The 14,918-nt window shown below is 38.6% G+C and overlaps 1 protein-coding gene across 1 annotated transcript in view; it reads right to left on the bottom strand.

Annotated features, from left to right (window-relative positions):
* Positions 1-2,348: 2,348 nt before the first annotated feature.
* CCDC60 (coiled-coil domain containing 60) overlaps positions 2,349-14,918 on the bottom strand; it is a 66,804-nt gene continuing 54,234 nt past the window's right edge. Inside the window, 6 exon segments of the mRNA XM_037401859.1 lie at positions 2,349-2,696; positions 4,158-4,347; positions 6,959-7,090; positions 8,306-8,428; positions 9,573-9,655; positions 14,422-14,565. Of these exon segments, the coding sequence (XP_037257756.1) occupies positions 2,598-2,696; positions 4,158-4,347; positions 6,959-7,090; positions 8,306-8,428; positions 9,573-9,655; positions 14,422-14,565 (771 nt within the window). The 3' untranslated portion in view covers positions 2,349-2,597.

Raw genomic sequence — 14,918 nt, 5'->3', positions numbered from 1 at the left:
AGGAAAATGTTCCTATTTTGGTTTCACAGAGGTGTAATCCACGGGAACACATCAGGCAGCAGGAAACAGGATCTAGATTCTCTCTAAGTTCAGTGTCTGAATCCCCCCAAACATCACTTCACTGCATGAAGCAAGTGACCAATCCAAGCCTGCACAGTTTGTTTTGGCTAATGGATTTTGTGAATGACAGGCCCATTAGTTGAAATTGTAAAGGACCAGAACAGAATGGGAAGGATGGGTGGACAGAACGCTAATCCAAGCAGCTCTAACACATGTTCTGTTGAAATTGAGCAAATTGCTTAGACTCTTGGTGCATCCATTTCCAATGTGTTCAACTGATTACTTTGAACCTACCTCACAAGGTTCTACTGAAGCAGTGAGTCGAAGACTGTGAGACTTTTCACAGAGTTATTTAGGAGAATCCAAGGTACCTGCAAGAAAAAAACCTAGAAGTTTAAAAAGTCCAAGTCGTCCTTTGAGTATGGACCTCTAACCTCTTTGTATTGTTTTAGTCCTTTAAATTGCTAGACAAAGACTTGAGTAGGGCTGAGGATCTTGCCGGAGTAAACAAAGTTTGTCAGGAAGCAGGAAAAGAGAAGCTGCTCTTTTGCTCCAGAGGAGCTTTTCTCCATCTCAATGTAAAAGAAGCAAAAAATTTTTCATTTGGCTGGTGGCGGAGGAGGAGAAAAGACTATCCATTTTCTTTTTAGAGGAGGAATCCTTTTTGTTGCTTGGTAGCAATAGAAGCAAGACAAACTACTGTCAAATGAAAACATAGGTAAGGTATTTCATAATCCCACAAAAACATTAGACATTCCTAAGATTCAGCACTGGAATCCTGCTTTGGGAGCTCAAAAAGCTGCTCAGACATCAGCTAATTATGTTTGGCACAATCATCTCATCTTACATGCAGACAGACACATTAGGTCGCATGCTTGGCTGGTCTAAAGTTTTGATTTCAGCAGCACGGCTCACGTACTCCAGCTTGGGAGAAGCCCCTTTGTAACCATTTCTTATATGTAAGGAAAACTCACAAACTTACATCTGCAGTTCCATGTAGTGAGGAATGACCAAGATTAAGGTTTCACCTTGTGTAACCACAGTTCAACCAGGAGCTCCCAAGCTCTAAATTAAGACTTCTTTTTACTTGCTACAGGGTAAACACAAAAGCATTGATGATAAAATTTGACTCAGATCATGGTGAAATGATCTCAAAAGAACAGCAGAATTGCTGTTCCTCAAAATCCATGGTTGACTGCAAGGAAGTTAAAATAAATGGAAGAAGACAGTGAACAGTAGAGTTGAGGTCTCACAGGTCAGAATGAGACCTCATCCTGCTCATCTGACAGAAGCCCTGCCACTGATTTCACGAGGCATTAGATCAGTCCTACAGAGTTTTGGGTGGATGTTTGCTACCAGATTTTGAGATGGAGGGAAAGAAAAGCATGAAAAGGGGAAAATATGGCTTCACCACCTGAACAAATGCTAACTTATCACCACCACATACAGAGTGAGAAAAATGGGAGCACAACAGAAATTTAAGAGCTTACTTTTCTCTAATGGCTGCAAGTCAAAGAAATCTGTTATTGGCTCTTCTCCTCAAAAATCATTTATCCCTTGATAATGAGGAGGGGACAATTTGGTCATTAATAATAACATATGACACGTCAGTGGTCACTGTACTCACATGGACCCTAAGCTGGCACTGTTTCCCCTCATTGCAGCTGAAGGATCAACAACATTTCTCCCTTGTGGGTCCTCTGGAAGCTTTGACAGGCAAGTAAGAAGCTCATTAAGATCATCAGCTTAGAAGGTCACTGTCACTGATTCCATTATCCAGCAATTGTGACCCACCATACACAGTTAAGCCCAGACAGGTTCACATAGGTCACGCATTTATCACTGTGAGTTCAGGGGTGTCATTAAGGTCTGTCAGCCAGTAGAGTAATGGCAAACATATACTAAGGTAATCAGGGGAAAAACACCTTCAGGTGAAAAGCTGGGACATGCATCTAAGGATGTTTGTTTATTCAATACTAATTTTAATAAGGCAAGAATTAATCCACAATCACAGAATAAACTCAATGCAAAAACAGAACATCTAAATTACAAAAAAAAATAAAGAAAAAAAAGATTGTCTTAAAGCTTACAACTACCCTGTGCTTGGGATATTTTTTTATAAGGAAGAGGTAAAATGAAGAGCAAATAGAGACCATGCTATTTAGTTATGGAAATCAGTATATCCATACTGATCAGATGCTTGTTACTCTACAGTTATTGCTTGAGGAATGTCTGAAGAAATTACCTGTCCTGTGATTAGAAACTCAGCCTTCATCCTACACAGATGAGATTGAAATTTGACAGTGGTTTCAGGACATCATGCAGGAAGGAGCAGTAGTATTTAGCTTTTATTTTCTATGGCTGACTGCAGTGGAGCCACTGCAGAGAGGCAAATTTGAGTTGTGCAAGAGTGGTCAGTGGGACTTCCTAAAGCAGACTCCTCCTTCCCTAGTCTTCCTTGAGGCAAATCTCAACAGGCAGTAGTTTTCTGCTTGAAGACAGTTGTAGCTGGAAAACCATCTCATCTGGCCATTTGATTAAAAGGTGGAAGACTGTCCACTGACAGGGGCTACTCTTGTCTGAAACCACTTGCTGAAATCCTCTTCCGGCATCTGCACAATACTTTCACGTACAAACTGAAACAGAAAAAGGTTATTTCCTGAGCTTTTGATTTATGTATATGAGAGGTAATGTGGGACAATGTGACCATTGTAACAACAGGAACAAATGTAATGGCTCCTGCAGACAGTTAGCAAAGTGCTTTATATCACCAAAACATTTTAAATGCAACTTTCAAAACACCTGGATATGCTCTAAAATGAAGTGAAAGGAAGACTCTACAACTGTCATTGCAATTTAAATCCTGAATCCTTTCAGGTCAGGTATTTGTGTTTTAAACTTGCAGCTGTCTCCTACCTATCACTGCCATACATACATTAAAGCAACTCAAGTTAAATAAGAACTTCATCTGGAATCTCTGTCAGTACCAACAAGGTCATATTCCATGATGCCCTTCTTGCTCTTAAAATGCAACAGATTTCTTTATCTATTCCACTCAGAAGAAGCACCAAGGTCCTCCTCCCTCTGTGACTATTTTTGAAAGACATATAAACAAACAGGAGATTCAGCTATGCTCATGTTTTTCTCAGTTACTACTGCAGTAATATGAGGTTTGATCCCTGTCTTTCAAAAATGCAAAGGGAACAGAATAGAAACAGCAAAGAAATAGGTCTAAAACCAGCAACTAACAGAGACTTATATTGAACATTAAAGTAAGGCTGCTTCTGGTTAGTGACTATGCAAATTAGGGCACAAGACAAAAAGGTTATTTTTATAAGACTTCAAATAAATACAGGCAATCTGAACTTGACCTGTTGGGTGCTAAACTTTTGCCTTTGTAAGGCATGATAACACTCGAAGTCAGATGCACAGTAACCTGCTGCCTCTCAAGAGATTTCTATTGGTCTTGTAGATTAGGGAAAATAACTGTGATGAGAACAAAAAACACAAGGTGGCATTATTGCCATTTTCTACAAGTCAGTTACCTGGTTAGACTACATAGCACTATATGTTCTAAATATATTCTCTTCCCTTTCTTGTGTCCTTCCTCTTCTGCCAACTGTTTCTAGAAGTACAAGAGTTAAGCCCAACTTCAGATCCTGAGAAGCCTTTTTTTTTTTAACGTTGCTGAAGCAAAACAAAGGTATCTGCAGAGTTCTTGGATTGGTGACGAAGTATATTACTTGAATAGCTCATGGATGTGACTACCAGGAATGACAGGCCTTTTCAGACCACAACAAGTTAATGTTTCTGTTCAAGTGTCCTAACAATTTATGACAGATGTTGCTTTCACTGTGGCAGTAAATAAATCAACAATGCAATAATGATAAAATGATACTAATTCATAATCCAATGCTTGTCATAATGCCTTTCTTCCAAGGAGTTCAAAGTGCCTTGTAAAAAGTGAATAGTAGCATCTTCATTTAGTGTGATCCTAAATTTTTTCATCCGGTAACTTTCCACTGCATGAATTTCACTCATAGGTGCCTGCTCTCCCCAGCCTCATCACACAGAGAATCAAGAACAACTCATCTCACCTCCACAGCTGCAGCAATTTCTGGATAACACAGCTTCCCCACCTGTAGATCAGCCAGGGCCTTAAGAAAGGTGTCTGGATGAATTTTCAGGTCAGGAATCTTGCCATATTTTTCCAGTTTCTTTAAGATTTTCTGTACATAATGGCCACTCTTCACAGACTCTGGGAGTCTGGCAAGCAACACAGTAAACCTTTAGCAGAAAGAACAGCAGCAATAAAAAAGAAGCCATGGGAACAAATGCATATCTGATTAATAACTGGGTTTGTCTGGCATTTCTGCCACTTCACCACCTCCATAACGTCCACAGAAAAAATGGCTCTTTGGGGAATGCAACACTCAGTGTAATTCCAAATGAATAATGTGAAAGAGCTTTACTTTATTGGACTTGTGCACCAATTCCCCTTGCAGGGCATTGAAATAGATGCTTCTTCATTGTTCATTTAAATTTTGGATGACAAACTTGGGCATGAAAGGAAATAATAAAATCCTAACTAATGTTTCCATTTTACTACAGATCTGTCCTCTTCATCATTTCTCTATTTATCTTGTTTAGCCTCTACAGATTTTCCAGTGCAATCAGTGCCTGATCTGACACACTTTCTGATTCTCTTTACTATCCCTTTTCCCTGTGCTACCATCATTCTGCTATCTCTATGTGCTGACATAAATCTCACTGATGTAAGTGCACTGTAACATGCAGTCTTTACCATTTCACTCTGAATATAGAGATTCAGAAGCAGAATTACACATTACAATGAAAATAAAACTCTTGTGAAAAGACTGCCTTTTTTTTTAATATTCTGTGTAAATTCTGCAGTGCTGCTTCGACAGTCCTGGAGACTGATGTTCCAAACCTTTCTAGACTGTGCATGACTGGGGTGTGCTGTGGCTTTCATTGCAAAGGGCTGAAGATTTTTCAGCACACCAGCAGAAAGTGCTGCCTCCCTCCAGTTTAGGATACATGTTACTGGTACAGCAGGAGAGGGGTGAGGAGTTTCCCCCTTTTCAGTGAAAAACGAAACACAAAGGTTCTTGTCTTCAACAGGGCCAGTTCTACACTCAGTAGTGCACTGCTGGTATGGCTGTATAGCCAATTTATTATCCCTGGGTACATTAAAAGGCCTGTATATGACACGATTATGGTAACCTGGGTATAATCCACCCATGCATTAAGATACTTTATCTGAGAAAGGAAGCTATGTTCAGTGTACTCTTTATTGCACTGTTTGTATTTTACATTATTTTCGGTTTTTCTCAGTTCATGAGAGATAAGACAACTAGGACTGACACCATATACCAGTAAAGTGTTCCTACTGTGATTCAGCTTTCTTGGCTAAGCAGTGTTTGCAAGAGCATGGGGAAAAAACAGCCCTGTTGTAAATGTAACAAGTGCTATGGGGAAAGTAATTTCTCTGTCATGACTTTGTGTCTCCACAAGGGGGTTGACCAGCCTTGGCAGAGATTTCACATCTCACGCCCTCATGGATAGATAGCACTTTGCAGAACAGGCCTGGCATAGAAGCATATACTCGTATAACTGTGCTGGCACAGTTCAAAGCAAGACAGCCTCCTCTCTATGGAAGCACAATTTTCATATAAAGGAACAGCAGACTTGTAGTACTGTTCTTGCATAGGGGGAAAAGTAAAAAGCCATACTGGTATAGTCTCCTTTACACTCATGGAGCGTTGTCCAAATTAAGGCTTCTTCTAGCAGAACTAGAAGTATAAAAGCAAAGCCACATCCACTCCCGTTTCGGGGCTTATTTACATGCCAGATCTAAAATTTAGGGAACAGCTGGAGCATATATGCTTGACAATTAAAACCAGAGTTCTGCTAGATAGGCCAAGATTAGGTTTATTCATTAATGCATGACTGATGTGTTCCTGATGTGTCTTGGGGCCAGCTGCATTTTGGACCTGAGATTAGAAATGGACTTTTGTTAACTCAGATTCTGAAGGACAGAAGGCTTACTAGCCAGGAGAGCAAAACAGAGCAGGCTAAAAAAAAACCAAACCCAAACCAAACACCATTCCATGCCATTTGCATACTCTGTAATCCCAGGTCCAAGGATTTCTCATGGACAGGGCAGCAGGGAACATGCTGTGAGCTTGCTGGGGTATTCTGGTAGGCTATTTCTAGCGTGTATCTGGAAGCTGCTGGCTGGATACAGCTAATACCCTTCCAAACATAAAATGCTTGTAATCTGCAGAATTATTGTACTGGAAAGCATTTAGGTTATTACTCTACTTGCCCTTGTAAGTGTTGCAATATTATCTATCTGCAGTTCATGGATGGACAGCTAGAGCCAAAGAATCCTTTGCCATCGGTTTTCAAACTGTGAATGTTCAGTTCAGTAAGAAGTTGTCAATCTAACCCACGGACATTTATACAGTACCTCTTATCTTCAAGGTACAGTGTGTTTTACATACTTCTTAGTGAAAGAAGTCTCCTATAAAGTTGCACGCTGGGGAGAGTGTGCAAATTCAAGGACTGAGTGCTTTTTGCCCATTATCACTGGAAAAGAACTCTTCGTTATCCCCTTTCACACCATTTCCAATTAAACCATCTGCTGAGCAGGCTGAGACCTGGCTCCTGGAGATCATGTCTGTATTTTTGTTGCTACCAGTTTGAAAAGCCTGTGTTTCCAGCAACTGATTCAGTGGTTTCTAGTGATACTTTGCTTTGGGGAGGGAAAAAAAAAAAAAAAGAAAAGAAAGAAATCTTTTTTTTTTTTTACTACTGATAGAACTCTGGGACCCTGACCATCTCATTTGAACTGAGGGGTTTGGGACCTTCTTACCAGTTTAGTCTACCTTCATCATGTTTTCTTTCAGCTGTCATTCCCAGCTGTCTTATTCTGTCCATGTCTCTTCTGAAATACTTCAATTGTTTCAAAGCCTAGCATTTCTGACAACATCGCTCTTCCTGTCTTCTAAAAAACACAACAAGCAACAACAAAAAGTAAAAGTTAAAGCTGTATTTTAACTGTGTAGAAGTATGGTAATGTTTAACTGGGAAGACACTAAGGAAGGCAGAAAACAATGAATGTGAAGACCACATTGTATGTTTAAGTCTGTGGACGCTAATGCGATTTTTGCTTTTGTGTTCTGTCTACATTGATATTTCTACAAACATATTAAGAAGCGTTTACATTTTATACTAACTCTAGGCTGTAGGTAAGAAACAAACTTCAGAATCAAAACATTTAAACTGAAATTCAACATCCACTCTTTATCAGATATCCACTGCTTAAAAAACCCCGACTGTATAGTGATTTAGGGTACAATATTATTTAAAATACAACATGTATTTTAAACGCTGATCAAACACAACACACTTGTGTGGCTGTATGGAGAATGGTAAAATAGCTGCAAGTAGAAAGTTTCCCTCTGATTTACCCTTCCATACTACAAGATGCTGGAATGGTTAGTTCCTTATGCAGTCACAACAGCTACTCAGGGAAGAAAACAAGGACCCAGCTCCAGATAAGAAAAATTCCGGGGACAAAATAATTTAAGTACAGAATGGAACTGAAGACTGGAAAGAAGGAGGAAGTGAGAGGAGCAAAAAACCCACCTGTGCCTGTAACACCCTTCAAAGCAATATTTAGAAGGATCTCAGGTCTGGTGCTTAATGAGACAAAAGAATATGTACAAACATCACAGATACATGTTTCTGGGTGAAAGGAAAAGGATGCCAGGCTTTGGCTGGTCAACAAGGTGGAAATGTCACTGATCTGGGAAAAAGTCTTGGGAGAGGACTGTGAGAAGAGTCAAAATAATGTTGAAGAACAAATACAGTGTTTTCAGTTCTGAGATCACAAGACAGCCATACCAATTGTATATGGACTAAATTTACTATTATGTCTTTGGGTGAAAAGGACTGTGATGCCCAAAGTAAATATATCCAATGTTTTTAGCAAAACTACTTCCAGAAAAGTAATTCAGAAATATCCCAAAATACTGCTGTAAATATTTAACCTGTAACATATTTTCTGTATACAGTCATAAAACTTTTTATCATCCCCTCTCCCATATTCTTATTTTAATGTCAGTCCATATAAGTGCATCTTTAAAAGGTCTGAAGACAAGTCCTAAATCCGGTCAGAAGCAAGGTGTGTAGTGTTTTAAAAGTATACTCTTCCTACCTCTCAGGGGTCACTAGGGTATCATGTAAACAACAAGCTGCTTCTTCACATACTGCTCTGAACTTCTGCCTCATATCAGCACACAAGCTAAACTTATTTTTAATGAAAGAGCTGATATGGCAACTGCAACTAAAACAACACAGAAAACTAGAATTAACATCTTGCAGTAACCATTTTGTGGTAAGCAGCTGTGTTGCTCAGAACATACAGCAACGTGAGCTGTTGTAAATTTTGAGATCTCCTTATTCTCAGTAAAAATCCAAATTTAATAGCATTTACAGGTTTTGTTAATTAATCAGATTCATGAAAGAATTTTATGAATAAACCCCCCCTGTAAATTATAATCAATTTGGATTTTTACCATACTACATTCCAGTCACATCCTTCCAGGAAAGTGCCTTCGCATTGCACTGAAACGTACTAGATGTGCTGCAAGGTTTTGCTGTCCTGCTCTGGTGTCATGTAATAAAATGCTCTCTGACTTTTGCATACCAAATGCTTTCCAAACAGAGTGCTCAGTTTATACAGCATATAATGTGCTTCAAAACCAGAACTGGACCCTTACCCCTGCCTTCTGGGCCTCTGCTTCCTTGATATTGTACTTTCTTGGTCCTTAATGAATGGCATGTTTACTCTGTAGTTCTCAGCCACCGGCAACAAACTTTAAGACACAACAAGGTTTAAAATAGTGTACAGTATGCCTTCTCCAGAATGTGAAAAATTCTACAGGTGCTGATAAAGCATGCTTAATATTACAGACTTGCTGGAGTTATCCAGGTACAAAAAAAATTATTTCTCTTGACCTCAACTCAAGGGAAAAAATGCTTCAGCAAAGTCTAATTGTAGGAATAGTTTTTCATGTTGATCTTAAACTGTGGAAACCACCACAGAACTGAGTAATGGGGGAACACATCTAATGTAAGCTTAGTTGGAAACATTAGAGAGAGAATGCTGAAAAGTGAAGTGGTAGAAATGGAAACAATTCTACTGGAATAAAATAGAACACTGCTTTTTCTACAAAGCTGCTGAGCATAAGAGCTCTTCTCTTTGCAGCAGCAAGATTCACGGGGTATTTTACAGAAAATACATAACTGCTTGCACAGCAGTAAAATGGGCTATTCTGCCACCCATGCCAAAAAAATGAATGTCATCTGAATTCACTGAATGCTGGATTCAGTTGTTCAGGGGAGGGGAAAAAAAAAGAAATTAAAAAACCCCTTAGGTTTTGTCCTGATTAGTTGCTTCTCCTAGTTATTCGGTAACATACCATTGCAGTCCTATCTTCTTAACCATATCTTTTCGTTTATGGACATCTTTTGACACATCTTCATTTGTTACCTTGATGACTTTCTGTAGGGCTGATAAAAAAAAAAAATCTGTAAAAACATGCCAACTCAGTAGTGCATTCCTCTCTTCCTTGCAGAAAGGATGCCATATATGCTGGCTTGAATGAGACATCCTAAAGAAACTTGCTATTTAGTATTTCTAAAAATTAAAGTTTCTTCAAGAAAGAAGCAGATTTTTAAGGAGGTTTCAAGATAGGTACCCAAATATAAGTGCCCCAAACTCAATCATATCTGAAAACATAAGCTTTGTTCTTTCAACTGTGAAAAAGACCCTCAAACCATCAAGTAGAAGATACCAAATATTTTTTACATTAGATGCTTATCAGAATAGTGTATTAGAAAAATAGGTAGGTTTGAAGAAATTATGCAGAAAGTCTGTTTTCAGTTATTGTACTGTGCTGTTAGCATTCTACTGGCATAAATGTCAAGTCTTCTGAATTTCTAAGTCTACTGTATCACTTTGCCATTCTTCTTTTAAATGTCATAAGGAATTTAAAACATTTAACATCAACAGGTATCTAATTACCCCTCTGTGTCTCCTTATCAGCATCCACTAAAACTAAAGACATATCCTCAAGTAGCACTTCACTGGCTATAGTTTCCAGATTATCCACCTTCGAGCAAATCTCTCTCACTAATAACACTTCACTTCCTTTCTGCCTTCCACTATAACGTGAATGCTTATATTCTCTTCTCCTTTGAATACCTGGAAGCCAATTTAACTCACTGTTTTCCTTCAAACTGACATCTTTGTTTCCCTCCTCACTGCTTTTCATTACTGCTTTGATGCCAAACCTCTGGAGAGACACCAAGACGGCCATCTTCTCTGTATTATTCCCTCCAATCACTCGTGCAGTAAAAACAACTGTCACACTTGTTATTAAAAATCCTAGTGTTAGCTTTCAAATTCTAAGTCATCCTCTGAGGTGCTCAATATATCCTACATGGTAATAAGAGACATTTTACTGAGCACTCACCTTGAAGTTGTAATTCACAAATTCAAAAGGTCCTTTTCCTACATTTTTGTGAAACACCACATATAGTATAAGAGAAAATCACCGCTAAATGTTGACTGTGTTAAATAGCAGCACAAACTATTTATACTTGTTAAAAGTACAGATCTGAATATTACACTGTGAATTTATAAATGTAAGACATGGATGGAAGAAGTTGCTAGGCACCAGCTAATGGGTTAACATTTTAAAGAACCATGCTTATAATTAAGATATTCTATTAGCTGTGGCCAGGTGAGTTTCAGTAGTGCCAAAGTCCCAGTCAGAAACTCCTAAATTCTAGCACTGACTAGTTCTAATGATGGCTCCGCTGCCACCCTTACTAGTCTCAAAGTGTAAGCCTGTAAGATGTTGGCTAAGCCACTGGATCTTCTAGAACTCTAGAGCTGAGGAGCAGTTTGAATACAAAAGCTGACCCACACGGGGTCTAGAACCTGACATTGATACGGGCAGGGAGCCTCTCCTCAAACTGAGATAAGGCTGCATACAAATCTCATCTGTTCTTGGCATGCAGTGTCAGAACCCATGTTAGAAGAACCTAGTCCTTTCTATTTATGGTTACCATTTGGGCAGATTGAGTAGCTGGATACCTGAAACCCATCTACTCTGCAGATAATGGTGCTTCAGGGGAAGAGGGCTATACTAAGCAGCAGCTGCATTTGATTTTTTCTTCAAGATCAGCTGAGTTGTCTAAAACCAGTCCTGAAAGCAGTCCTTCTGGCAGATTGTGGGCAGGGATGACAGGAAGCAAACCAGGGCTAATACCACAAAATTACAGCTCCTCTCATTGGCTGATCAACAGAAACAGAGGGCACAATACCTCTCTGCTCTCCATTTTGTAGCATTAGAATCTGTTCCAGTTCTCCATCTGGAGAAACTGGGAAAACAAATACTCAAGCTTGCCCATATTCATAATATTTTTGAAACATTAACCTCCATAGCTGTAAGCTACTAAGAAATTAATTAGAAAAGAGAAAAAAAAAAAAAAGAATGTAGTAATTTCACCTGACCTCTATTTCTACGCCTTAGTTAATCATCTGTGAAATGAGGTACTAATATTTACCTGTTTGGCAGGGATCTAACAATGATAAATCAACTGAAAAGACAGTGTTCAATTCCAAGGAAAAGCCTCGAATTCAGGTATGCGTTTTATAATGAAGATCCCTTGCACAAATATTTATACCTCCTCCTTTAAAAGTATGTTTTTGACTGAGAATTCAAAGCTAAACTGCTGCCCCAAAAGCTTTGGGGATAAAATCCAGTTAGTGTTTAATCTCTCAGATACAGGTCTCACATTTTACTTCTCAGTGTGAAGAAAATGTATGCCATCTGAACTGATCTGCATACACACACACTTCATTATGCAGTAACCATGAAAAATTAGGCTTACATTTAGTACATTTACATCATATAGTCTATCTGCACAAAAAGAGACCCTTTTTAAAATGTGGTTAAGGAAGCAAGCTTAGAACACTCATCTGCTTTGTAAAACCTTTGACTGATTAGGTGGGGACTGGATGATAAATGAAACTACTTCAGCAGCGACCTGTCGTTATACTGCAGCTGCAAGGACTTCAACTTCCATATTTACCTTTGTAAACATGACGTAACATTAGACTAGTATAGGTCTTCACTCAACCAACAGCACTAAAAAAGTCAAATCTGTATAAGCAGACATTCTACAGCAGCAGTCTCCAAACAACAGCATCTAAATTATAGTTGGGACAAAAGGCTTTATATTGAGTTATGAATTCTTTCCTTAAAATAAATCTTTCTGTAAGAGTCACACTCTGCTGTGTCTACTGATTAGCTGCCTACTACAGAATCTCTTTTCCACTTTTTAAATAAATATATGCATACGTGTGGGGTAGGGTTGTGTGTGCTCTCAAAATTATGTCTTACGAGTTACATGAAGCTTTGTGAATTTGGGATTTAAGGCTATAGGGCAGTTTTAATCCATTTCTGATTTGTTCATGAAGCATCCTATAATCAGAATCCTGGATTAAACATGATTCTAGCAGCTTCAGAATTCATTACACAATTCAACCTTTGCTACAGAGCTGCCCTGCAGAAACTACCTTCTCATATTTTTTAAAGCTAAGAAGATAATGCTTGAGAGGACCAGACTGGTAACTCAGGCCAGTCTCCTGAAATCACAGGCAATCACATGATAAATGCTGTTCCAAAGGGGACACTGAACATCCTTCCCATACATCACAAATACCACAAGATACCTCTTTATGTCCCATAGCAAACAGAGGTTCCCAGCTGCTACAGCTCTCAAGATTTTTTTCAAATCGCATGTCACACTCAAACCAATTGTTCACCTATGTAAAGAATTTGCTTGAAATTATAGCTTTGAATTCTCTGCTCCCCCGATTCATGTCATAGGAAGGCCATTCATCTATGCTTAGTGCCATGGACAGCAGCAGCTGTGCAGGTAACATACGATGTTATTGCAAGTTTCCTGATATATCCACCCAGCTTCTGGGAGTCTGAACCTAAAGGTCTTTCAGACCCAGAGAATGTATCCATTCCTTTACATTTAAGAGCAATTTTTTCTTCTGTTCATTTAAATAGTTTTTGGACTTGAATACACTTCCACAAATATATTGTAGCAATGAATTCCTAAGTTTGATCATTTGTTGCATGAAAATACTTCCCATTGCTTTAAATTTTCTGCCAGGAAATATAATTTGGTGCGCCATAAAGCTGGTACCAAGGGTACTTGTGAATAACTACTCTAATTGCTTTTTCCCATGCACTTTGTGGTGTTACAGAGATCTGTCATAACCCTGTATTCAGCTGTTTTTCAGCACTGAAGAGCCCTAGTCCATTTAATTGGTTCTCATATGGAAGCTATTCTGTATCTTTACCATACATCACACTTTTTTTTTCCCCCTCAATCAAACTCTACTGCTTCTGATACCAGCCTGTCTGCATTGGCAGGACTGAAACTGAAGAAGCATATAGAAAACATCTGTATTTTTTCATAACATGTTTTCTGCTTTGTCTTCCACTTCATTCTTAGTATCCTTCTTGCCTTTTTGATAGCTACTGAACATTCACATAACTATCCCAGATGACTCCAAAAGCTCCTTCCGGAGTGGCAATTTAGAGTCTAACATAGCATGATGTCAGCTTAATAATGATAATATAATATCAATTAAAAGCTAATTAGCAGTACTACATGCCAACATGCTGTTCTGGTTCAGCTTTACTTAGAAGGAAGAGAAAAAAAAATTTAAGATTACCTAGCTTTGTACTGGAACACACTGCAGAGCTAACAGATAAAACTATTCTGTCAGGTCTATCAAGTGCAGATAATCACTGATGGATGAGTAGGAGGAATACAGAGTAAGAAACCCCTAAGTTAAATAGAACCCCCTAAATTAGACAGATACATATTCAGTGGATCAGTTGCTTATGACAGAGGAAAGTTTCACTGCCTTCACTGCCTGCTGGACCTTATAGATGTGGATGACAGTCTGATTATACAACTGGTGTAACTCAATTTAAAATCTTTACTTAATACTCACATGGAATTACATTGTCTTTAAACCAATTTGCTAATGGGGAAGGCACAGAAAGACTTGTAAAGTTCCATATGCCTGAAGAGAAATATACTAGTACATCTAGTATTGTCTTTGACACATGTTCTCCCTAATAACACCAAAAGCAAATCCATTTGATATTTATTGGCAGTCAAGAAAAGTAACTTACAGGTGAGAAGAGGTGGTTGTTCTTCAGGTCATGCTGACTCACTCATAAGATCAGATGAAGCTTCATTAATCTTGATGTCTTCAGAGCAAAGTACAGTGGAAGTTTTGCTGCCACAAGGGATTTGACCACAAGGAGATGACTGACTGTTAAGCTGAGATACACCAGAGCTGATGTCCTGCTAAGTGGATCATATCATGCTTTCCAGGTAAATTTCTGTACACAGAAGAAAAAATAAATAGAAAGGAGGTGTTTTCTATAGCAGTTTAACAACAAAGAATCACATTTCTGTAACTAATACCAATCTTAGATCCTTATGGTTCTTCTGTAACCTCGTAGATTTTTCTCCAGTGACTTCAAACAGGCTAGTGATTTCTTGGGTAGGACCTCCTTCATTTTGTTATCTTTCTTCAATATGCCTTTACTGTAACATTAATGCCAACAGATTAAGCTAACTTGTAAACACATAACTGCAACTGTAGAGAGGGTTGGTAATCGAGCAACCTTCTCATGTACAGGGAAAAATAGGTCAGA

This window comes from Falco rusticolus, chromosome 1 (genome assembly GCF_015220075.1).
Source record: "Falco rusticolus isolate bFalRus1 chromosome 1, bFalRus1.pri, whole genome shotgun sequence".
Taxonomy (NCBI): Eukaryota; Metazoa; Chordata; class Aves; order Falconiformes; family Falconidae; genus Falco; species Falco rusticolus.
The sequence above is the reverse complement of the archived record's forward strand: the minus strand, read 5'-3'. Positions and strand labels throughout refer to the sequence as shown.